This window comes from Orcinus orca, chromosome 15 (assembly GCF_937001465.1).
Source record: "Orcinus orca chromosome 15, mOrcOrc1.1, whole genome shotgun sequence".
Taxonomy (NCBI): Eukaryota; Metazoa; Chordata; class Mammalia; order Artiodactyla; family Delphinidae; genus Orcinus; species Orcinus orca.
The window spans coordinates 74,092,471-74,119,380 of record NC_064573.1 but is presented as its reverse complement, the minus strand read 5'-3'; the positions used below and the strand labels follow the sequence as shown (position 1 = coordinate 74,119,380).

General features: G+C 40.5%; 1 protein-coding gene across 7 annotated transcripts in view; it reads right to left on the bottom strand.

Moving 5' to 3' along the window:
• The window catches only part of PTPN11 (protein tyrosine phosphatase non-receptor type 11), a 78,323-nt gene that overhangs the window by 35,133 nt on the left and 16,280 nt on the right, over window positions 1-26,910 (bottom strand). For 4 of the 7 annotated variants that reach the window (XM_033408759.2, XM_033408761.2, XM_033408762.2 and 1 more), the window contains exons 2-6: window positions 24,954-25,076; window positions 18,950-19,144; window positions 16,967-17,159; window positions 13,785-13,901; window positions 13,022-13,135 (exon numbers count right to left, since the gene is read on the bottom strand). In XM_033408759.2, coding sequence (XP_033264650.1) covers window positions 13,022-13,135; window positions 13,785-13,901; window positions 16,967-17,159; window positions 18,950-19,144; window positions 24,954-25,076 — 742 coding nt within the window. Of the gene's footprint in view, window positions 1-13,021; window positions 13,136-13,784; window positions 13,902-16,966; window positions 17,160-18,949; window positions 19,145-21,669; window positions 21,717-24,953; window positions 25,077-26,910 lie in introns of those variants that run through there. The other 3 variants (XM_033408760.2, XM_033408763.2, XM_033408764.2) reach the window with 2 other exon arrangements.

Below are 26,910 nucleotides of genomic sequence, written 5' to 3'. Positions count from 1 at the left end.
ACAGCCAGGCGGCCCCATGTGCCAGGACAGTGGCCTGAGAACCATTTGCCTGCACTGCTCTGAGCAACAGGGACAAATTGCTAAGGGAAAAAAAAATAACGCCACTAACCATTAAGGCCAGACCAAACTGTACAGTATTTTTACAAACAAAGCTACAGGGACTTCCCTGGCGGTCCAGTGGTTAAGACTCCACGCTTCCACTGCAGGCGGCACTGGTTTGATCCCTGGTCGGGGAGCTAAGATCCCACATGCTGCGCTAGGTGGCCACAAACAACAACAAAACAAAAAAACAAAGCTACAAGGGGAGGAGACAAGATCAACAAAATACTGATAAGTGTTACAGCTGAGTGTTGGGAAAAAGAAGGTCCATCGTCCTGTTTTCTCAACTTTGGCGTGTGTGAAAATTTCAATAATAAAAGAACGTTTTTATAAATTATAAAAAGATAAAAATGTAAAAGCTCCTATTAACTCTCCCCCTACCCCACTCACGGCTGGTCACTTGAAGGAGAGAAAGAGGGCTGAGGACGGCTGTCAGGCAGATGGCCTCTCTGGTGGGGGCCACAAATAATAAGACAGCAGTAACCACGTAGACAGGCGCCAGACTGGGCCTTCTTCCCGGTCTGAATGAACTTCTGTTTCCCTTTGGCATCTGCCCTCCGCACAGAGGAACACTAGAATTCTCACTCCGTCCTCTTTACTGCAAACTCTGTGGTGTTACCAGGCACCACCAGCAGGTGAAAGCCCCCACTTCCAGATGCCATGCTGCACGGCCTGTCACCACTTCCCCACGGTGGAGTTGGGGAGGCTCGTCCCCAATGAGTCTGCGGCATCATCCAGGAGTGAAAGGGCAGCTGGAGATTCTCATCACCAGAGAAGGTCCCAACTGATGGACAAGCACTTACAAAGCACCGTGAGGGACAAAACCAATCCAAGATTTGGTTCCTTTCCAGGTGCTTGTTTGAAGTTAAGTCACCTCCTTCCTCCAACAAGGTGAAGTAGAAAAACAAATCTAGAAGACACGGTCCCCAGAGGAGAAGAGGTTCTGACATAGGAAACAGCAGCAAACAGTACAAGACAAATCTATCATTAATAATCTATGATTAAGTGTGTAATTAATTATGTGGTGTGGAATTTAGGGAGTGAGATCCATGAAAACTAAGTGAAGCAGGTTTCTGGGAGGAGGTGAGGCCTGAGGCAAGTGAGGGGCTAAGATGGGTACAAGGAAGGGAGGAAAACATCCCAGCAAGTTAGGGACATAAGCAAAGGTGGCTAAGAGGCCAGAGTTAGTGGCCTCAGAGTTAGGGTGAAGGAAACTGGTCAAAGGGCCTGGAAGCTGAGTTCTGTCAGTGTGGGAAATGAGGTTAGGTGGGGAGATGGGGGGCCTTGAGAACTGGGCGGGAGATCTTCAACAGCTGAGAAGCACAGCACGGTAGACTTAGAGTCAGAAGTTCTGGAAGTTCAAACCACAGCCAACTACTTGCTAGCCACATCCTTGGGGACAACTTTCTCCCTTCTTCTGGGCTTCAGTGTCTTCATATTCAAAATGAAAATGCTATGCCTCTGGTGGGAAATCGGGAGCCACTGAAGGTTTTTGAGCAGAAGAGTGACAGGAGAAATGCTGAGAGTAGATTAGCATGAAGGGTGAATGGAAGGGCAGAGGCCGAGAGTAAAAGGGCAGCTGGTGTCTTGTGAGGCGATGAGAGCCTGCACCCCTGGCATCAGGCGAGACTCCTGTCTCTGCTGCTGCCCACCTGGGCAGTCCTGGGCAGGTGCCTTGATCTCTCAGAGCACCCAGGGACACAAGATCTACCTACCGCATAAGATCTGGGGATGCAATGAGATGATTTCCCTAGCCCAAAATGCAGCACCAAGCAGACAATAAATGCTAATTTCTTTCCTTCCTCTAAGACCACAAAGACAACTAGGAAAGAAAAATCAACCAGACCTGGTGAATGGCAAGGTATGGGAGAAAGATGAGTTAAGGGATGCTCTGAGGATTCCAGCCTACAGGGTCAGAGAATACACAGGACAACCACCAGAGATGAGAAGTAAAAGGGTATATTTGGTCTGAAGGGGAAAATAACAAAATAACAGGTCTGGTTGTGAATGCTTGAGTTTGAAGAGCTATTACAGCCAAGAAGAAGTGTGGAAGGCACAATTCAAAAGGTAGAACCAGGCCTTCCCTGGTGGCGCAGTGGTTGAGAGTCCGCCTGCCGATGCAGGGGACATGGGTTCGTGCCCCGGTCTGGGAAGATCCCACATGCCGCAGAGCGGCTGGGCCCGTGAGCCATGGCCGCTGAGCCTGCGCATCCGGAGCCTGTTGCTCCGCAACGGGAGAGGCCACAATAGTGAGAGGCCCGCGTACCACAAAAAAAAAAAAAAAAAAGGTAGAGCCAGAGCCCGGAAGCAACACAAACTTAGCGGTAATCAGAGGAGGGTGAAAATGGATGTGCTCCTCAGTGAAAAGCAAGTTTAAAGCAAGATAAGCAGAGGGCCCAGACCACGTCTTGGAGGACCACCAGAGTTAACTGGTTGGGAGAAGAAAAAGCAACAAACAGCAAGAAGAGCACAAGGGAGGGGAGGAAGGAATAAACCAGGCACATGCCGCTGCGGATCAGAGAAACAAGAAAATGGTGGGAATGAGGAACTGGACAGCTGTCTCAGGAGCGGCTCACGGAAGAAAGAGGCCAGAGAAAAGACTATTTTTTAATCTTAATAAGAAAGCCACTGGTGTCTTCTCAAAGTGTTACTTCAGCATACTGTGGGCTGTCACATTCCAAGGTTAAAGAAGAAGGGGGCTAAGAAGAAATGGAGGCTGCAGCACAGGCCCACAGTGTGGAAAGCAGCAAGGTTGTTCAAAGGCAAAGGGGAAGGTACAGCAGAGATGTGAAAGCACCTGGAAGCACCTTCGGTTCTTCAGTTCTCTGTAAAGATGTCAAGCATCTCCAGCAAATGAAAACAACTCTAAAGAGAAAAACCTGACACTGGAGGGGCACAGAACAAAAGCAAGGGCGGGCGGGGGGGTGGATGGAGTGGGCTGAAAGAGAAATAGTTCAAAGGAAACAAAGGAATTTCTCCAGAATGGGGCTTGCGGAATAAAACCCTTTAGCCACTGTGATGCTCTGCCCACCAGAAGGGAGCAGCCCTTCTATCAAGCAGCCGGGAGCTCAGGCCTGGATGGAAAAGCCTGGTGACAGTTCAAGGCTGCCCTCCCGGAGCATTTTTAATCATGAGGCTGGAGCCCTGGTTGGGGTAGCTGTTCAATATGGCTTTGCTTAGTCACCAAGCAGAAGATTTCCACTAGAGATCACCAGCAAGAATTATTTTTTGAGACACAGCTTTGGGGTGCAGTTAAAGCCTTGTCTCCATAAAACCTAACTATCTCCAAGTAGAATTTGTGGGTTTGAAGAAAGGCACTAGCTCCTCTGTCGGTTGGCAGAGCTGCTGGTGGAATCCAGGACATCTGTGTGGCTTTCAGAGAAATGCCTGCGATGCCCGTGCAAACGGAGCACAGCTTCAGACCACGACAGGGAAGAGAGGCTTGTATAACAGAAGGAGGCTGGGCTTTAAAAAAAAAAATCCAATTACTAAGGAAAATAAGCTTTAAAGAGCTGAGAAAATAGAACCCCAGTTAAAAAGGTGTTGTGGAAGGTTTGTCTGTGTGTACTGTGTTTTTTTTTTTAATCAGAAACAGAGGGTTCAAAACTAAAATCTGCCTGAAATTCATTACTGCAACCCTGAATGACATCCTTTTAAGCAAGTGTGTAGAGGGGTCTCAGAGACTAAAACGTGCATTCACCAAGCCTCAAACAGGGGCTCCAAATGAAAACTGCATGGGAATAAAGACGAACATCTCAAAGCAAAGCCTAGAACATTCCTCCACACTTTTTAAGCATCAGAAAGCTGTTCCCTATTGAATATAAGCAAAGGGTCTGAAGCCAATACAAGTCTCTCTTGCTATGGAAAACAGCTCAGATTCAACACAACACAAATACTTATTTTGTGCCTCCTGTGTGCCAGGCTCTCTGCTGGATTCTGGGGCTACAGTGAACAAAACAGGACTATCTGTCCTTGTGAGGCCCACAGACTGACCCGGACTATTTTTTTAGATAATATGCACACAGCAGACATAAAACAGCAGGATCAAAGTTTGTCTCTTTATTTTTTCACCAACAGTTTCATTTGAACAAGACCTCTTTTTATTCCAACAGACCTCGTAACGCCATCTGCTTCTGTGGATTCACAGTGACAAGAAACAAACATTAAACCAATAACTACACAAATTATTCACGAATTCCAAGGATGGTAAACTCTACAAAGGAAAGGATCTGCTGCTATGTGCACATATAACAGGAAGAATCAATCCAGGCATAGGGACAGGGATCAAGGAGGTTTCCCTGAGAAAATGACAAATGACCCTGATGCTGGGAACTGAAGAGTGAAGAAACGTTAGCAAGGTGACGTGAGGAAGGAAGAACATTCTAGTACAATCCCACCTGTAACACAATTGAATTAGCTGAAGAATCATATTCCCATTAGGTATGTAATAGGCAGTTCAAACTTTAACATGTCTAAAACGTAAGTTGATCACTTGCCCCAAAACCCATCCCTCCCAGTTTCCCCCAAAACTCATCCCTCCGAGTCTCCCCCAAACCCATTCCTTCCATTCTTCCCCCTCTAAGCAAACCGTAACTCCATCCTACTAATTAATCGCTCAAGCCAAAAACTTTCACCTTATCCTGCCTCACCTCTGTCTTAACCATACAATCTGTCAACTCTACCTTCAAATACTGACAATTCTACCTTCAAAAAAGTCTCAAGTTCTCAAGCACCTCCGCTGCTGCTGCCCTGGTCAAAGCCAACATTATTTCTCTGTTCAAATTATTGCAATTTGCCTCCCTGCCCATCTCGCTGCTTCTGTCCTTCCCCTTACAGACTGTCCTCCATGTGGCAACCTGAGTGATCACCTCACTCCTGTGCTCAAAACTCTCCTTAGATTTTCCATCTTACTCCAAGTAAAAGCCAACAGCTTTACCCTGACCACAGTGCCCCATGGGATCTGACCCCTCCGTTATGGCTCCACCTACATTTCCCTCTTGCTCACCCTTCTCTGATAGTACTGGCCTGTCCGCTGATTGTGCACCACGTGCATTAAGCACATTCCCACTTCAGGGCCTTTGCACTTGCTGTTCCCTTTGCCTGGAATGTTCTTCCTGAGGTTATCTGCATGCCTTGCTCCGTTATTTCCATCAGGTCTCCACTCAAATGCCACTCTGTCAGAGAGCTCTATGTAAAATGGTGATGCCCCCATCAGCACGCCCTTTTTATCTTCCCCTACTTTATTTTCTTCACAACACTTATCACCATCTCACATAATGAATACTTACCTGCTTCTTTGTTTACTGTCTGTCTCTCCCAATTGACTCCACAAGGATAAAGACTATGACTTGTTCTCTACTACATCCCCAGAACCTAGAACAGAGACTCCAGCATAGAGTCTGTGCTTAATAAATATTTGTTAAATGAATGAACAAATTAATCACTGCCACCACCAATGGCTACTGTTTGGGGGAGATATTTTGGGGATGTCTGCCCAACTCCCTATAACCTTCATCTGAGAACTATTTTTCCCCAAACACAGTGGTCCATGAAGATGTCTTTGTTCTATGTGATGCTGTCCTTGGACCAGAGATGGATGGCGTCTGAGCCAGTGAAAATCGCTGAGACTTTGATACAATGACTGAAAGTTGCCAGTTTCAATATCTGAAAGGGGTAAGAAGTAAAGTTCGTAAGTCAAGAAGCAAAGAAACCTTCCGCAGGGAAAGAAGAACGAAGCAGGTGTGTGGAGAGCCGAGGTTCTGGATACAGAGGGGGCAGTGAGATGGAAGAGGAGGGTGAAGGCAAAGTCTGGCAGCCGAAGGACTATCAACAGCAAGACTTCCATCCTCAGCTTGGGTCCTGCAGTTAGATGACATCCAGGCTCAGCTCACAGTGCCCCTTGGCAACTCAGGTCTAGAGACTCAAAAGGGAAGAACAGGCACAGAGAGGGCAGATACCCTACAAATGCAGCCATGCGATATGCCTCTCACAGAGACACACAAGGGCTGAATTCAGGTTTCGGGTAACTGGCACAACGAAGGGACAAAATTGCAGGATCAAAACCTGCCTGATCAGTTATTTAGTGTCCATCTCATTTTGACAGAACTTTACTTCATTTCAACAAATCTAGAAATACTTTCCACTTCTTTACAGTCATGGCAGAGATATGCAGGAGACAAAAGATGTTTACAGAAAAGGACAATCTCATTTTACCACAGTAAAAAGAATTGGGGAAAGAAAGGAAAAAAAATGGGGACTCTATAGGAAAAATTAAAAACTTGGGTTTGCAATGTTTTGACCATACCACATATCCTTGAAGAAAACCACCAACCTGAATTTATTTCAGGAGCAAAGGAGAAAAGAACCAAAGAGCTTCACAAGAGACTTCGTATTTTAAGATGCATCAAAATCGGAAGTAATTTGTAAGTGTCTTCTAGGGGAAAATTACCCAAAAGAACACAAAGAGTTTCACAGAAAACGAGAAGCCGGGCATACAGACAAACAAAACATAGCTATCAGAGTTTAATTATCAGTGGCATTGCAATTTAGAGCTTTGGTTCACTTTAAAGACCATCAGAACACACAGTAAGAAGGAACTGATCCCAAATTTATCACCTTCTGGGAAACAACTAAGGTACAATCACTAAAATAATTAATGCCTTGCTGTTGGATCAAACTTCAGCTTCAGAGGATTTAGATTTTAATGAGTCTCTGCTTCCACACACCTAAGTTCTTCTATAATGGTTCATTCTGTTCTCAGCCTTATTCCCCTGGCCACAACCTTAAAGGGCAATTTTTTGAAAACTGACTGGATTTAAGAAGCAGGTACATAAGAGATCTAGAAAGCAGGCCATCAGCTATTTGGATCTAGCTTCAGTTTAAATGAAACGTTAATGCCCTGATTTAGTGCCTGACAATTTATCACCCCAGTCTGACATCTACAGAGGACTTAGTAGAGTACAGATGTGATCTTGTTTTTTTCCATTTCCCCTGAAAGCCAACTCAGTTTTCCCCCATTTTGTTGTTAATAATGTATAAAAGATGAACTGAATTTCAGATGTCACGGACTGAAACCATCAGGTCAGCGTTTAGAATCAACCTTTTTCCATGGCCAGAAAAGTCAGGCTAGGATTTCCTTCTAAGTTCTATCCTGACCCCGCCAAAGGGATCATAAAAAACTCCCTACTGCCACAAGCTGTAAGAAGGTTTGACTTTGTTTCTCTAAGCATTGCCTAAGTGAACTTAAAGAATCCACCACTGCACCAGATACCCAATTTGCTGCTGTAATTTTTTTAAAGTTCATAGTCACTTTATAGGAAAAGTGGTCTGTGCAAATGATGGCCTCAGGTATTTTGAAGTGTAACATAAAAATGGGACTAGATTACAAAATAGCTCACTGGGACTTCCCTGGTGGCACAGTGGTTAAGAATCTGCCTGCCAATGCAGGGGACACAGGTTCAAGCCCTGGTCCAGGAAGATGCCACATGCCGCAGAGCAACTAAGCCCGTGCGCCACAACTACTGAGCCTGTGCTCTAGAGCCCGCGAGCCACAACTACTGAAGCCCGTGCACCTAGAGCCTGTGCTCTGCAACAAGAGAAGCCACTGCAATGAGAAGCCCGCACACCGCAATGAAAAGTAGCCCCCACTCGTCGCAACTAGAGAAAGCCTGCACTCAGCAACAAAGACCCAATGCAGCCAAAAATAAATAAATAAATAAATAATTTTTTAAAAATAGCTCACTTTTTTTTTTAATTTAATTAATTTATTTATTTTTGGCTGCTTTGGGTCTTCGTTGCTGCGTCGGGCTTTCTCTAGCTGCAGCAAGCAGGGGCTACTCTTTGTTGCGGTGCGCGAGCTTCTCATTGTGGTGGCTTCTCTTGTTGCGGAGCATGGGCTCTAGGTGCCTGGGCCTCAGTGATTGTGGCACATGGGCCCAGCTACTCCGCGGCATGTGGGATCTTCCCGGACCAGGGCTCGAACCCGTGTCCCCTGCATTGGCACGCGTATTCTTAACCACTGCACCACCAGGGAAGCCCCTAGCTCACTTCTTATATTTACCAAAAAGGTTTGATATCTTTTAATTTTAATTAAAAATACTTTTCAGACTTTAAATATGCTAACCAAAATCATGTAGGATATATAATAAAAATTAAAGATGAGTAGGGGGTTCCCTGGTGGTGTAGTTGGTTAGGTTTCGGCGCTTTCACTGCTGTGGCCTGGGTTCAATCCCTGATCAGGAACTGAGATCCCGCGAGCCACACGGCCCGGCAAAAAAAAAAAAAAAATTAAAGATGAGTAACAATCAGCACTTTTTTTTAACACAGAATATCAAAAAAAGTTAATATTAACAATAATCAGCAAAAAGAGAAAAATATGCATGCACAAGGCTATCCATTGTATCTTCTTTGTAATATATTTGGAAACTATCCAAATGCTCATCAATAGGTTGAATAAACTATGGTACATCCACACAGTGGAGTACTGTGCAGTAAAAATGAATGAAGACTATCTGTAGATACTACTGTGGAGTGATCTCCAATGTAATAAAAAAAAGAAGTTGGAAAAAAGTATGTAAAATTATGCTACTATTTATCCATGAAAGGATGGGTTATGAAATTACAGATATATATTTGCTTATACTTTTTGAAAGGTAATAATGAACTTCAACTTTTTTTTAAATGGCTATAAATATAAGGAGGAAAAGACAGGGATAGAAGATAAACTTCTTTGAATGTACTTTTTATATTTGACTTTAGAATCAAAGGCAATATTTTATATAATTGTAAATAAAATTTTATGGAAAGAAATTTCTGAAATCCAAACATAAAATGAAACAAATAACCTAGCTGTATATCCAGTTAGTATATAACCACATAGAGAAGAACTATTACAAATGAGTTGAAAGCACAGTAATTTGACTATACATCTCTGAAGGATCTACCCTAAGGATTTAAAAATAAAAGCTGGAAAAAAAATTAAACTGTTGGGCTTCCCTGGTGGCGCAGTGGTTGAGAGTCCGCCTGCCGATGCAGGGGACACGGGTTCGTGCCCAGGTCCGGGAAGATCCCACATGCCACGGAGCGGCTGGGCCCGTGCGCCATGGCCGCTGAGCCTGCGCGTCCAGAGCCTGTGCTCCGCAACGGGAGAGGCCACAACAGTGAGAGGCCCACGTACCGCAAAAAAAAAAAAAAAAAATTAAACTGTTTTCAGTAATGATATTATTGGGGGTAACGGAAGTCTTACTAGTCTTGAGTCCTAAATTTGAATTGGAAGTATCATTTGGACTCATAATTTATTTCAAGAAAACAATTTTTTCTAGCTCCACCCATTGAGATGGAAATAACCAACCTGACAACAATAAACACTTCTGGCTCCCAGACTGTAGTCTCTAAATACCACTTCCCAGGAAAGGAAGAAAGAGAAGGAAGGAAGAAAGGGAGGAAAATGAGATAAAAGCTAACTCACTCCTTGGAGAAATGACTGATTCCAGTTCTGACATGGGAAATGTATTGCACTGTAACAACTTATTACACCAGAAAGTAAGGAATCTAGCAAAAACTACCAGAGTTGTATAGGAAGGAGTAGAAGCCAGCTTGCAGAAGCTCCCACTGGTCAAAGCTAAAATAATTTGAGCAAAAGAAGTAATAATAAACGCCATAGATAGAAGCACACTAAATACGTTTAAAAAATCCATGAGTACATATTGATAAAAAAAACTTTTTTTGGAGAACGCTATTTTTAAAACTACTTAGTAAACAGGAAAGAATCAAGTGTATATCCTGCCTTGGTGACAAAAAGCTTATCTTTATAGAAATATTCCAGCTAATAATGACGAATGATAAAGTTATTACACACCTTATAAGTGAATGGATCTAGGCAATAATTACCAGTTGATGCTTAGAAAATAAAAAGAGAAGCAACAGGACATAAGCACCTCCTGACACACCATCTCATATGTAGTCTTGCCAAAGAAAAACCGGATCTAACAAAGTGTCTAGATAGATCAACTTACAAGAAATACAGGGGAGAAAGGTGTTAAAATCCACCACAGAGACACACTCAGAAAAATCCAGATCGTAAGTAACTCTCTGGACAAAGGACCTGCTTTCTCCAATAACAAAAACAGTAACAAAAAACAGGGTCCTATGGTCTGAATGTTTGTGTCTCCCCAAAATTCCTATGTTGAAATCCTGATGCCCAAGGTAATGGTATTAGAAGGTGAGGCCTTTGGGAAGTGATTAGGTCAGGAGGGTGGAGCCCTCATGAATGGGATTAGTGCCCTCATACACAAGGTCCACAGAGCTCCCTCACCCCTTCTGTCAGGAGGGAATACAATGAGAAGTTGCCAATCTGGAAGAGGACCCTCACCGGACCATACTGGCACCATGATCTCAGATCCAGCCTCCAGAACTCCAGAATTTGGAGAACTCTGAGAAATATATTTCAGTTGTGTATAGCCACCCAGTCTATGGTATTTTGTTATATCAGCTGAATGGACTAATACAGAGCAAGAAGAAAAGGGAGTGGAAGCGAAAGGAAGGGAGGGGAAAGGATGGAATAGAGAGGCTGAAAGGAGAGTAAGAATATAAAGAGGCTTAAGATTTTAAAAACAGTGGGAATTCCCTGGTGGTCTTGTGGTTAGGACTCTGCACTTTCACTGTCAAGGGCCCAGGTTCGATCCCTGATTGGGGAACTAAGATCCCACAAACCTCACGGCAAAACAAAACAAAACAAAACAAGACAAAAAAAACAGAGTTTAAAAAGAGAGATCCATGGGGAACTTATTTGAAAAATGATCCAACAACAAACAAATTAAAAAAAAAAAGACAGCTATCCTAATTGGAACAATGACTAGCTATTTGATGAATTTTTATTACCTTTTTTTAGATGTGGTAGTAGTGTTTTGGTTAATTTTTTAAGAATTCCAGGAATACTGAAATATTTATGATATTTCATGTGATATCGGGGGTAACTGGTAAAACTGGTAATAGTACATGGGGGTTCTTTATACAAATCTATTTTATATTCAAAATTTTTTTCATAATCAAGTGGGGAAAAAACATTTCCCAATTCAAACAATCTGCAAGTGTGTGTGTGTGTGTGTGTGTGTGTGTGTTATCAAGAAAATGTGAACAGTGACGGATATGTGTTAATATTAAGAAATTATTGTTAATAGTTTTAGGAGTGATAATGATATTCTGGTTATAATTTTTTTTAATGAAATAGTTACAGATGAAATAACATCTGGGATTTGCTTCAAGATAAGCCAGGGCTGGGGGAGTTAAGTGGGGTATAGTTTAAAAAGACTGGCCAGGCGCTTCCCTGATGGTGCAGTGGTTAAGAATCTGCCTGCCAATGCAGGGGACACAGGTGCGATTGCTGGTCCAGGAAGATCCCACATGCTACGGAGCAACTAAGCCCATGTACCACAACTTTTGAACCTGTGCTCTAGAGCCCGTGCTCCACAACAAGAGATGCCACCGCAACGAGAAGCCCGCACACCTCAACAAAGAGTAGCCCCTGCTCACCACAACTAGAGAAAGTCCATGCGCAGTAACGAAGACCCAACGCCGCCAAAAATAAATAAATTAATTAATTAAATTAATTTATAAAAAATAAAAAGACTGGCCAGATATCAACAATTGTTAATGCTGAGTGATAGGTATATATTGCTATAATTATACAATTCACTCTGCTTCTGTATATATTTGAAATTTTGCATAATAAAAAGTTTTTAAAAATAGGCTTTTCATTCAAATTTTGATGTAAGATTTCTAAAATTTCTGTACTTATCCCTCTCTCAACTCAAAGCTCCTTAAAGACGAAACCCTGTCCATCTTGTTCACCATGGTGTCCTTGGTGACTAACCCAATGCTGGTATAAAAGAATAAATGTGAGGTCAAGTCCCTGGTTAGCAATGTTCAGCAATGACCATGACTGTTCTATTCTGTACACATCCTCAGTGCTGCAATTTAATCAATATTCGTGGTACAGAAGTTGGACAATTTACTTAACCTCCCTGAGTCTGAGGCTCCTCGTCTGTAAAATGGAAATAATATCTCACCAAGTTGATCTGACATACTGTGGTTAAAAGGACTTCGTGTGGCCATTCATTTGTTCATTCATTCCACAAATATTTATGAATTCTAAAGTCCTACAAAAAGTATGGAATAATCATTCCCATAAACAGAGTAGTATTAATAAAATAACATAAATATTAGCTAAATGCAAATACTCATTCAACAAACATTTATGGAGTTTCTGCTGTGTACCAGGCACTGTGCTACATGCTAAGAATAACTATGAAGGTAAATATGGCACACACACAAAAAAAATTGTTTTTGACGAAGTTTTCTGTCACAGGGATGATAACGGAGAGAATAAGATTACAATGAGTTGGCAGGTGACAAACTTCAGTGCAAGAGGAACACAGCCCACTCCCACTGGGGACATTCTCCTACCCAAGCTGGTTTCAGGAAAGAAATCAGTTCCCTTAACCTCTCAAAGATATAAATTTCAACTCCCAGATTAAAACCACCATGAGATAACTGTCTTTCACTTATTCACTGCAGTAAAGCTATAGATTCTTTCTAAAGACCACAGCCAATGCTGGAAATCTTCCGAAGAATTAGATTCTTTTCTTTTTCTGGGGTTTTGCCAGCAGTCCAAACCAAAAGACCCAAATGGAGCTATTGGCTCATCCATGTAATATTAACTGCCAACTCCCTTCTCCCAGAACATAATGCAGCTCTATTTGAAAAAGCCCCCTCAGCAACTTGTTCCATGTCAATCAATGGCCAAATTAAGAAAAGACGCAGATCCGAGTCTTTCAGATCCAATCCCAAACATAAAACCAACTTCTCTTCCATTAAGAACAGGATTTAATAAATCATGTAAAAAAAATTTTTTTTAAAAACTTACCTCAAATTCTTCCCAAAAGCCTTGTTTGACTTTATCTGTGGTCTCAGCTAATTTGCTTAGTTCTCGAACCCGACTTTCTATTTCAGCAGCATTGATACGAGTTGTGTTGAGGGGCTAATCAAATTCAGCAGTTGGTGTGAAATGAAGAAAGTATTACAGAAAAAAGTGTTAATGCAAAAAAAAAAAAAGACTTCTATGTTGGTGTTCATAGAGGCAAGGACAGGAAGTTCACAGTAAATGTTTTCAAATAGAGTTTCACTTTCCTTTCTGTTCTTTCAGGAAGTATATGTTTCTTCAATCTCCACACACTTTGCTGATATAAATTCAAACTATTTTTCTTTATAAATAGACCACAATGTTAGAGATGGTATCATTTGCCACTAAGTAATAAGTGTGAGCTTTGAAACAGCAATAACTCCAAAATGTAAAGGTATGATCACCTAAAGGTAACCAAAGGTGCATCTACAATGAAAATTTGATAAAAACTTTGCTTTAAAAACTCCATAAGGCCTTTTAGAATTACATACGGAGATAATCATGAAAATGATGTACTATCTAGAATTTGTTTCCAAATACTACAAGAAGAAGGTAGTGAGTGGAGTAATAAATGAAACAAGATTTGATGAGTTGATCGTAATTGAAGCTGGGTGATGGGTACATGGAGGTTCACGATACTATTCTACTTCTGTCTGTTTGGAATATTCTATGTTCGGACTTTTTAAACTCTATAAGGAGGGGGAGTTTAGCTTTCCAAAATGCTTACCTGCTTGAGTTGTAGTACTGTGCCCAATGTTTCTACCATAGGATTCTTCTTGTAATGCTCCACGAGATCTGTCAAAGAGTCAAACCGTTCTCCTCCACCAACATCATATTTCAGTTCCTTTCAAGACAAAAAAAAAATTATGTTCATGACCTTTATGTTAAATTACTGTTTTTCCCAACTCAAGTACAGAGACTAACTCTCCCCCAATAATGGAAAGATTGAAGAGCTGTAAGAGCACAAAGAAAGGGAAGCAACAAAGATGATGAAAATGGAGAAGCAGATCCAATGTAAAAGAGTTCATTGTGAGGTGTGAGAAGCTCTAAATAAGTATCCAACATTAACTAGGCCACAAAAAAGTTTCTCCCTCATAGGTTAACTAAATAGTTAGAAAAAAAAAAAGAAAAACCATATTTACTATTTACTTATACTCTAGGCTAAGTGACTACACACAAGGCTGCTGAACAGAAGATAAATAACTACTTCTCTCTGAAACACAACAAGCTCTAAGGCTGGTGAGGCAGCACTGAAGTCCAGTATACAAGCCTTTACTTTCATCTTCTAATGAAAATTTAAAAGGGAAATTATAAACAGAGACCAGGAAATTTTTTCTGACAAGGAGACCAGAATAGGCTGTTTCAGGAAAACAACAGGAAAATGGTTAAACTTAGAAAATACAAAACCCTAGAAATGATACATGAAGATATTTGGGTATGACCTTTTATTTAAAAATAAATCGAGTGAGGGGGGAAGAAGCACTTTCAGAATGACAGAGTAAGGACCTCTGAAACTCTGCTCTTTCACAAAAGTAACAAGAACCCTGGCAAAAATTGTCATCAACTTTTTCAGAACTCTGAAAATTAACCAATAAAGTTCAAGGAGCATTTATTCAAGAAAAAGATTGGACCTTGATGAGAACAACAAATTGTGGCCTTTTAACTTGCCCTATTCCCACCTACCTCTCCCCAGCTTCTTGGTAGCCTTGAAAACCAATAGTCTCATAACCACAGTAGCTGTGAAAACAAAGCAGCTTAGCATAACTGGAGTAGACAGATGGATTTGGAGCTCTTTCCAGACCTATCCCTAGACAATTATCACTGTCTGATCTGTTTAGCAGCTCCCTGGGAAAGCCTTATTTTCAGAGCTTGTCTTTATTTGATTGACTTACAGCTTACTCAGCCGGCCTTCAGGGGATCTCCCAAAAACAATCAGCAGCAATTGTTTAATATCACAGTGGCCTAAGGCAGCAATACCAGTCAGGGCAAATAAGAGACTGATCAAAAACTTAAAAGGAAAATCCAGACATTGTCCACAGGGGGCTCTGAAAACCTCCAACATATCCTTGAGAATCTAGAAGGACATGTGCATGTGCACGTGCATGGCTGTGTGAAGTTCAGGAAAGATCCAAGAAGGCCCTAATCTTTACGTCTAGCTCATCCTGAGGTTCTGTGCAAGCAGGAAGTGAAGACTAAGGCAGAGTTTTAAGGTGCCAGAGCACTGAAGGCAGTCGTGCCCCAACACACACACACACACACACACACACACACACAGAGCCTCCCTGGCAAAGGCTGGGAGATTTAATGTTTCAAGGCATTTAAGGAAATCTCTGTTCAATCATTAACTGATCACTAAGCTACCCAAGCAAAGACTTCAGTGGCCACGCAAGACGAAGACAGGAAAGTCACTGAACACACAAACAGCAACAACAACTACAGGAACAAGAAAAAGTAGCAACAACAAATAATACTGCCTGAGAAAGGAGGGCAAAGGATTTATATTATATTATTTAAAATGCCTAGTTTCCAACAAAAACTTATGAGACATGCAAAGAAACAAGAAAATATGGTCCATACTTGGGGGTGGGGGGGAGGGTGGGAAGCATTCAACAGAAACTGTCCTTGAGAAAGCCCAGACAACGACTTTAAACCAGCTAGTATAAATATATTCAAAGAACTAAAGGAAAGTATAAATTAAAAGAAAATATGAACATGATGGCTCATCAAACAGAGAATACCACAAAATGATAAATACATAAATGTATATAAATATTCATAGCAGCATTATTCATAATAATTAATGGCCCAAAATGCCCATTAATTTTTTAATGGATAAACAAAATGTGGTATATATCCATACAACAAAATGTTTGCCAATAAAGAGTTTACTGACACATGCTATAACATGGATAAACCTTGAAAAACATGCTAAGTAAAAGAAGTCAGTCACAAAAGGCCACATATTACATGATTCCATCTATATAAAATATACAAAATAGGCAAATCCATTGAAACAAAGAGGTTAGCGGTTGCCAAGAGCTGGGGGGAGGGGGAAAAATGGGGAGGGACTGGTAATGAACCCAGGGTTTCTTGTTGGGGTGATGAAAATGTTCTGGAATTAACGTTGTTGGCTGCCTAATTTGTGAATATACTAAAAACCACCAAATTGTCCACTTTAAAAGGGTGAATTGTATGGTGTGTGAATTATATCTCAATAAAGCTGGGTTTTTTTGGGTTTTTTTTTTTAATCTTATTGAAAAACCAAAGCAATAAGTGAATAGACAGTTGCTATTTAGGAAACTATGTCAAAACAAAGTTTGATGTAGTTGACTGAGAACCAACCTCCCTGGTCTAGCCATCACATTAAAAACAAGAAATGGTGAGTTCAGTTCTCCCAGCCTTAACCAGAATTCTATAATATGAAAGTACATGTAGTCACAGGCTAGACTGTGCTGACCCAAGGGAGAAGCTGAGGCCATAGCTTTAGAAATTAAGACAGAGGCAGACTCCAGCTGTAACCAAGCACAGACTGAGATACTGCAGGGCTGGGAATTCCCTGGCAGTCCAGTGGTTAGGACTCGGTGCTTTCACTGCCAAGGGTTCAGGTTCAATCCCTGGTCGGGGAACTAAGATCCTATAAGCTGCGTGATGCAGCCAAAGAAAAAAAAAAAAGATACTGCAGGGCAGAAGGTGACGTACTGAGGCATGACTTAATCTGCCAGAGATAGAGAGGAAATAAGTAATTTAATAAAGTTCGGAAATGATGAAACAGTTATAATTAACAAGGTACTAAAAGTGTAGAAGCCCTTAACTAAATGACTTTGGAAGTAATGGTGTCGGTCTTCTCCCAGCCAAAAAACCACCCAAAGATGACGTTTCACCAGACCCACAGTTCAATCCGGGTTTTACCTGACAGCGGATCATAACATGGGTCACTTTAGACTTGCCGTCATTGCTCTCCCCTTTGTCATCTCCGGTTCGGACAGAGAGAACAAAATCTCCAGGGTGGCTCTGGCTCTCCCGCACAAGAAAGCTACCGTGTTTTCCTTTCTCGGTTAATAATTTCTCTGCTTCTTTCCCAGACAGATGTCCATGAAACCACCTAAATTTTTTTAAATGAAAAATCAATTGAGTTCTGCCATGCGTTCACAACATTCTTTCACAAAACTACCGTACATAGTCACCTCTACTCAACACAATTAAAAACAGGCACGTTCCTCCAAGAGATTGATCCATTCCACATAAGACAGAATTTGCATCCCAAGCAGGCAGGAAAAATGACAATGGTTAGGATTCCGGGCTTTCACTGGCATGGCCCGGGTTCAGTCCCTGGTCAGGGAACTAAAATCCCACAGATTACGTGGTGCGGCCAAAAAAAAAAAGAATGACCATTAAACTCCCTAAATGAGCCCACAATCATTTGGAGGCAAATATCCTCAATCTTTCCTATTTTCTTTTAAATCCCCCATCTTTTAAAAAGGCAGTTTGTCATTTCTCCACTGCCAAACCCTAAAAGGACCAATTATTTAATTACAGTCATTTAAAGAAGTTATAATAGAGAGTTATGGTAGCGACAGAGAATCATTTGAATGTTTGCCCTTGCTTTGGCATGCAAACACTACATTAAAAAGGATCTTCATTATAAATTAGTTCAGGCATTCCAAGCTTTTCCAGATTTCCAATCTATACTTCAATAGCCTCCAAGTTTGCTGTCAACATCCTTGTACTATCCACTGGGTCATCATTTCAAATTTTAATGCACGTAAGACTTGGAGTAGAGGCAAGGGATTTTGCTAAAAATGTGAATTCCCATGCCTCACAATGAGAGATACCAATACACTAAGTCTGAATGGGGCCCAGCAATCTGCATTTTTAACCAGCACACCAGAGTCCTAATGTAGGCCATCTGAGGTCAGACTGTGAAACAGTGCTACTCTAAGTTACTACAGAAAACATCTTAACATAGTCATATTAATAATGTGGCTTTTTCCCTCAGGATCTTGGTGAGGAAACAAGCATGATCACAGCACATACTGCTAATGGCTCAACACTAAAGGAATATACTTCGAGGTATTTTTCATCTACCCTCAACTGAACAGAGTAAAATTAAATAAACTGCACAGAATTGGCTGACAGCCTTTTGCTTAATAATTTGGCTGGAAAACAAATTATCAGCATAAAATACCAGTGACACGAAGGTATAAGTAGAAGAAACCTACTTGAAGACAGAAAATATTCAAACCTAATTAAGAGACCCTGATTTGGTACTGAGTCAGAGAGAAGAGACTGGGAATGCAGAAAACCAATAAAATTAATGCAAGTTAAGTCAAGCCCCAGCTTTCATCAGCTTAGTTCCAACACTGGGGAAAGATCTCTGAAATAATACGATTCCCTCTAATTAGGGTCATTCTCACACATTTGTGGATATAACATAAAAGAACTGATGAAAAATCTGACCGAGTCCTCTGCTTTCCCACTTCTGAGCTTAAACTGACATCTGTTGGTGGCATTGCTGAATAGCTGGTCAGAAGCTACTACAGGGAACTGCTATTTTGGTGTTCCCATTATCATTTGTTTTCCTCTCCTAACGCTCAAAGTTCGATAATGCTCAAGGTCAATAATCTTAACATTATTGCATGTATCCAGTATATACAGGAATAGTCTGAGACTTCTGTAGAACGAGTGTAAGTAACACTGACTGAAGCTTTTGCTTCAGAAAGGTGGCCTTCAGAAAAGGCCACTCTGAGAATAATCTGATCCTATTACTCTTACTTTAGTAACACTTTTAAGATTACAGTTTGAGAAACAGAAGTCAAACCCCCATAATGCATTCACCTCACACCTATGGCGTGGGAGAGATGCAGACTCTGCAGTTACGAAAATGTAACTGACCTTTCAGAGGTAGGATCTGCACAGTTCAGAGGATATTTGAGCTCAATAACATCTCCATTCTTCTCTTTTAATTGCCCATGATGTTCCATGTAATACTGGACCAATTCAGCCAAAGTGGCAAACTTCTCCCCTCCATACAAGTCATAGTAATCACCAGTGTTCTGAATCTTGATGTGGGTGACAGCTCCATTTCTTCTAAAATAGTCCATTAGAAAAGTGGGGGTAAAAGACAAATAAAGAGCTACTAGTAAAAACGGATCTCATATTCGTTATCAGATTTCACCTAAACATTGAAAAAACCCAAGGAATGTGCAAGTTTACGCTTTTCCTAAACAAATGCAGTGAGTGAAATAACCAGTCAACCATTTCAACACAAAGGGCTCTGCGTATATTAAGTGACAATCATTTTTCTCATCAATTAATCAAGACAAATATCGCTAAAATTAAACGTACATTTACCTTATAATCCAGCAAACATACTCCTAGTATTTTGCCCCAAAGGAATGAAACTGCATGGCTACCAAAAGACTTGTACAAGAATATTCATTGCAGCCTTTTTGTAGTAGAAAAAAATTGAAAGGTCAAATATTTATGGCCAAAATGGATACACAAATACTCATACAATGAAATATCACACAGCAATTTAAATAAGAGAGAGGACCACTGATATATACAATCAACTTAGGTGAATCTCAAAAACATTACGTTAAGAGAAAGAAGCCAGACACAAAAGAATATATACTGTATGACTTCATTTATATGACGTTGTAGAATAAGCTAGTCAATGGGAATAGAAAAGAGAAGAGTGGTTGCCTCTTAGGGGGAGGGAGAATAGAAACCGGCACCAAGAAACTTTCTAGGGTGATAGAAATACTTAAGATTTTGATTGGAGCTCTGGTTGCATTGATAAACACATTTGTCAAAACTCATCTCAATATACACTTAAGATACTATATGTAATTGTATCTTTAAAAATCATTTTAAAGACATATAATTAACAGAGTTTCCCATGTGAGATAGCTAGTATGTCAACCCAATGAATTGACAACACTGACCAAAAGTTTCTAAAACTTGGTATTTTAGTTAGCCTAGGTAGTTTGATGATTTCCATTTGGTTTTCTGTACTATTAAGTACATCTCAAGGACACCCGTAATCATCTTTGTGGACCCAAGGGGTCTGGCAACCCCAAAATGGTAATCACTGACCTTTTTTTATTTTTTAGTCTGACCCTATAGTGTTATTGATGAAGCCTCTGTTAAATATAAACACAATTCTACTAAAGATAAAGGAAAATGGAAACGTAGGAAAATAAGAAAAATTGTCCTACAATGTTAATAACAATATCTACTTCTAATTTTTGGTTACAATCTTTTCCAGTGGGTAAAAAAAGTACTCTGGGTCTCTCTCCTCCAGCTACACCTGATTCTATTTTAACACCTCAGCTTTCTGTCTCTAACCTTGACTTAACATATCACAAAAACAGATATTTCAGGTATGGACTATAAAGCAACATAGATGGATCTCAAAAACATGATACTGGGAATTCCCTGGCAGTCCAGTGGTTAGGACTCAGCGCTTTCACTGCAGGGGCCCAAGTTCAATCCCTGGTTGAGGAACTAAGATACCCCAAGCCACACAGCGCAGCCAAAAAAAACCATGATATTGCATGAAAGAAGCACAATGCAGAATGATATGCTCAGCATGTACCATTTGTGAAAATTTCAGAATGCACACAAGTAATATTATACATTATTCATGACACAGACCACAGACATACATATATATTATATTTTATTATTATATTACTTTTATGTTATATTACTTATTATATGTACTTTTAAAAAAAATTTATTTATTTTATTTATTTATTTTTGTCTGTGTTGGGTCTTCATTGCTGTGGGCGGGCCCTCTCCAGTTGCAGTGAGTGGGGGCCACTCTTTGCTGCAGTGCACGGGCCCCCCACCGCGGTGGCCTCTCCCGCCGCGGAGCAGGGGCTCCAGGCGTGCAGGCTTCAGCAGTTGCGGCACATGGGTCAGTAGTTGTGGCTCACGGGCCTAGTTGCCCCGCAGCATGCGGGATCCTCCCGGACGAGGGCTGGAACCCAAGTCCCCTTCATTGGCAGGCGGACTCCCAACCACTGCACCACCAGGGAAGCCCTGTACTTTTTTTTTTAATGAACTAGAAAGAAATACACCAAACTCAGAAAGTAGCTGTCTCTGTGGCAAAGAGAAGAACAGCAGGAAGGGTGGTGAAAAAAGGGAAATTTTGCTTTTTTTTTATATTTTATTTTGAAGGAAAAAATGACTGGCAATAAATACAATATGGGTAATTGGACATAATTTTTTGTATTTTTCTGTATTTTTTTTCCTCAAAATTAAAAAAAGGGGATCTTCCTTGACTAACTAAGGCAACCTAATCATCAAATTTTTAGCATGGGCACATAACAAAAAGATTAGATCACTGTAGAAAACTAGAACAATAAACTTGTCATTTATGCATGCACACACACACACACACACATGCATCTCAGTGTCTATAATATACATCATATACATAAGAAAACATATATAAAGTGAAACTTGGCAGTTTAAGAGTTGTTAAAAGCACTGATTCTAAGACAGTTCACCAAAAAGATATACAGATGACCTTTAACCTTATTAAAAGATGTTCAGCTTCAATCATAAGAGAAATTAAAATTCACTGAGATACCATTTCTCACCTATCAGGATGACGAAAGTGAAAAGCTTGACAACACTCAACTGGAAGCTGTGGAAAAACAGGGACCCTCAGACACTGTTGGTGAGAATGCAAAATGGTACAATCACTGTGGAGGGGAATTTGGAAAAACTATACTAATATATATTGACTCTCTGCCCCAGTCATCTCTCTCCCGGGAATTCACCTCTGAAGATACATTTCCAAAAGCACAAAACATATGCAAAATGTTATCATATTAAACGCAGTATTATTTATCATTGTAATATATTGGAAATAACTAAATTCCCATTTTTAGGAAATTGTATAAAGTTATATGCTATGCAGTTAATTTAAAAAATGAGAAAGATCACTAAAAGATTTCTGTAAGTGAAAAAAGTAAACTACAAAGAAATAGACTTAGTATTCCACTTCATGTGTGAAAAGAAACACAGAAGGATAAACCATAAATTAATAAAACTGGTTACCTACAGGGATGGAAATAAGGTACACAGGGTAGGGATAAGAATAAGGTTTGTCAGAATATACCTTTTTATACAGTTTGACTTTTAAATCTTGTAAATGTTTCACATATTCAAAAAATAAAATCAACAAGGATCAAAAAAATGAGTACAAAACCAAAAAACTGAATACAGAAAGAAAGAAATGACTCTAACTTTGCAGTAAGTTTGTAACTACACAGAAAATTAATTCCCGTAGCTTTTGAACACAGTACAGATTATACACCCTTAGTGGGATACATGCTGTGAACAGAAACACTCCAGAGAAATCATGAACTTTACTTAATGGGTTTGTAATTAGAAATGATAATGGTATAGTAATTCTGAAACTATCTTTGTATTAGAAGATTGGGCAAATGAGGTCATACATTGATGCTGCTGTGAAACACGGTTCTCTCTACAGAAGGGAAACACAAATACGGAATGGGAAAAGGTAAACTGGGCTGAACTAGAGCTATCAGACTCGTCTGATATATATTTATATATTTATTGATACTGATATATTTAAAATTTGGTTTTAAATATATAAGTATTTATTTCCCAGCTCTGTCTACTAAAAGGGCCTAGACGCAATGACACTCCAGAAGATGGGGCAAACAGATATTTTGTGCTTCCTGATGTGAAATAAAGGGATGACTTCAAAATCCACTATTGAAATGACGAGAGAAATTTGAATATGGACTGTGTGTTAGATAACATTATGGAATCACTTAAAATTTCTTATATATAATCATGATATTGTAGTTATACAGGATGTCCTTGTTCATAGGTCATGCACACTGAAGTACTCAGAGGTAAAAATAAGCATCCTGACATCTGCAACTTATTTTCAAAAGGTTGGGGGAGGGGAGAGTATACACACACACACACACACTCAGAGAAAAAGAGCAAACATGGCAAAATGTTAACAGGTAAAGGGAATGTGGGTATTCACCGTACTCATCTTTTGACTTTCCTACAGGGCTGAAATTTCTCAAGATAAAAAGTTGAGGAAAAAGAAAAAAAAAAAACCTCACCAGTTCTGTAGTCCTGGCTCTGCCACTTACTAGCTATGAAACCAGCTTTGTAAATTAACCTCTGTGCTTCAGCTTACTCACCCCTAACATGAAGATAATAGTGGCATTTATTCATAGGTTGTTGGAGAGATTAAATAAAATGATATGTGGAGAGTGCTTAGCAAGCTGGCCTGGAATATGTCAAGCCCTCAATAACGTCTGCTATCATCCTCCTCCTCAACATCATTGTTGTTATTATTATATAATCTCCATCCAAACTCTTACAGGTCAAATGTCACTCAACTGTAGGTTAGAAGTCTGTACTAGGATAAGCCTGGGAAAATTCATGAAGGCTTCTGCCCTCTCCTTGTTGCAAAACGGAAGTAAAAGCCAACAACGTGAGCTCCTTGAGAAACTAATCGATACCAAAAAGGGACTTCCCAAATCCCGAAGGAGTCCTAAATAAATCCTCAGAACATGTTTTCCTTACTTCTTTATTTAAAAATAATAATAATAAAAGAAAATTCATAGAGCAGTTCAGTTCTGGCTCCTGGAATGAGCTAGAGTAAGGAGATTGAGTATATAAGAGAAAGTCAATTTCTAGAAAAACTCTCCCACATGTGTCCAAAGAAACATGTAATAGATGTTGCCAATACTGTTCAAAACAATTTTAAACAAACTAAAAACAACTCAGTGTCCAACAATAGGGGGTGGGATAAACTGTGGTATATGCACACCTTCGAATATTATATAGCCATTAAAGTTAATAATTAGATCTATATGTATCAGCACAGAACTCAAAAAAAATTTAAAGGTAGTCTCAGAATACGTACATTATAAAGCCATGGATATGAATTCTAAAAACACACAAACCAACCTCATATCATTCACACATAGCACAAATGCAGTACAAGTATAAAAACACGTTCAGGAAGGAGATATACCAACCTCTTGATGGTGGTTTCCTCTGAGGAAAGAGGGAGGGGAATGGGACTGGGCAGGGGAACAAACGGGACCACAACTTCCTCAGTGATGTTTTATTTCTTGAAAAAGAAAAGTGATCTGAAGAAACTCTTCTCCTTCTTTCTTTCTTTCTTTTTTCTTTTTAAATTAAAGTATAATTGATTTACAATGTCGTGTTAGTTTCAGGTGTCCAGCAAAGTGATTTAGTTATATACTTTTTCAGATTCTTTTCCCTTACAGGCTATTACAGGATATTGAGTATAGTTCCCTGTGCTATACAGTAGGCCTTTGTTGTTTATCTATTTTATATATAGTAGTGTGTACCTGTTCATCCCAAACTCCTAATTTATTCCCCCACCCCACTTTCCCCTTTGGTAACCATAAGCTTGTTTTCTACGTCTGTGAGGCTGTTTGAAGAAACTCTTAGAGAGTATTTGTCCCATTCCGTAATCAACAGGTGGGAAAGGAAAAATGCAGGGAACGAGGATGGAGCCTTGTTTTGGACTGAAGCAGGATCGACCCAGGCTTTAAGAACTTGCTATGCTGTGCTCCAGCTCATCCTCAGTGGCCTCTCAAGAGAGAAAAAGCCCACCTTCAGGCCCCTTCTGCTGACTCCCCGAGCCTCTCACTCTCAGGAGGCCACATCCCGAACCCCACAGCAGGCCTGAATCACACCTGATCTGTGGGCCAGGGCACTGGCAAGGCCTCATCCACGGGGCAGCAGGCAGACCTTCAGGCTCTAAATGAGGGTCACAAGTTGTCCAAGTGTGGTCCTAACATTTCCCCCCTGGAAAACACTCTCAGGATTCTCTCTTTTTCTTGCAACTTACCTAACAGAAAGTGTAAAGTCTCCAGGGTTACTTTTACTGGGCCTTGCCAAAAAACTGCCATCAACTCCTCTTGTCAACAGTAGGTTTTCTGCCTCCACGCCAGTGATATTTGGGTGAAACCATCTTGAGAGAGAGAGAAATAGACCAATGAAAAACAAAGGACTCTGTCGGCACTACTTCCCACACCGTCACAGCTAAAATGCTTATTAGTAGAGTAGCAAATAAAAACACCAACCCAATCCCTTTCCCTTCCTCTCTTTGGTCACCGCCTCCTCCTTGTCTTCCCCGTGGTAGGAGCCTGGGATCCTGCTAGCACAGTAGATGGGGCTGGGGGCATGGTCAGTGGGATTGGGGCTGAGGTGGATGCTATTTATATAGGGTGGTGGGGAGGGCCTTAGCAATAAGGTAACATTTGATCAGACCTGGAAGAAATGAGGCAGCAATATGCAGCCATATAGGAAAGGAACATATCAGGCAGAGGGAGGAACAAGATCAAGGGCACGGGGGCAGACCGTATTTGACATGCTCAAGCACTCAAGAGGCCAGTATGCTTGGAGCAAAACACTTAAGGGACAGAGCAGTAGATGAGGCCAGAGAGGTAATGAAAAGCCTGATGATGCAGGGCCTTGGAGGACACTGTAAAAACTTCAGCTTTTATTTTTTGTGAAATGGGAAAGGACTAGAGGGTTTTAGGCAGAGGAGCAACGTGATCTGACTTATATTTTTAAAACATCTTCAAGCTATCGTGCAAGGGTAGAAGCACATAGATCAGTTAAATAAGCTATTGTGATAATCCAGGCAAGAGATGGTGGTACCAAGGACCAAAGTGGTGGAAGGAGTAGTGATAAACGGTCCAACTGGGAGTATTTTAAGGGTAGCCAACAGGATTTCCTAATCTATTACATATGAGATGGGAAAGAAAGAAAGGAGTAAGAACAACTCCTAGGTATCATGTCAGGGCAAGTGGAAGGTTGGCGGTACCACGTACGAGATGTGGAAAAAGGGTGGGGAGAGGAAAAATCAAGTGTTAGATTTGGTACGTGTTAAATCTTTTTTTTTTTTAATTTTTTATTTATTTTTGGCTGCGTTGGTACGCGCAGGCTTTCTCTAGCTGCGGCGAGTGGGGGCTGCTCTTTGTTGTGGTGCGTGGACTTCTCATTGCAGTGGCTTCTCTTGCTGCGGAGCACGGGCTCTAGGTGTGCAGGCTCAGTAGTTGTGGCGCACGGGGTTAGTAGCTCCGCGGCATGTGGCATCTTCCTGCACCAGGGCTCAAACCCATGTCTCCTGCATTGGCAGGCAGATTCTTAACTACTGCGCCACCAGGGAAGGAAGCCCTGGTACATGTTAAATATGAGATGCTTAATCATCTGAGTGTCTGGTACATATTAAGCACTAATAGTTAGGTATTACTGACAATCATGACAATAACTATAAGATTGTTCTGACAAGAAATAATCAGAAAAGGCAAGAATCTAGACATAGTCTATCAACATTCCTGTTGTTTACATTAACTGAAATTTATTTTCTTTTTAATTTTTCCTATAGCATTTTACTAGCATTTTTGGGGAAATCTAAACATCATTCTGATTATCCTAGAGAAAAATCACAGGGTTCAGATCAAAAGGAAAAAAATATTAGTTTGCTCTTTACTCCCTCTGAGAGCTTGTCAGAAGATCGAGGCAGAATTTTACCCAGGGAAAACTCAACCTCAATTTATAAGATACCTATCATTCCAGCATTCAATACTTTTGCATACAGTATGATTACTAAACTATCCTTTTTTTTTTTTTAAATCTTGTCCACAGCTTCTTTAATCTATGGTTCCCACCTGAGTCCCCACAGTCCTAGGGAATCAAAAAGCAATAACAGAAGGCTTCCAGTTACTTTTAACTTTTCAAAAAGTATAGTGAAAATCTTACGTTAATCTTCAATTTGTCTACCTGTATAAGCTAGTTAA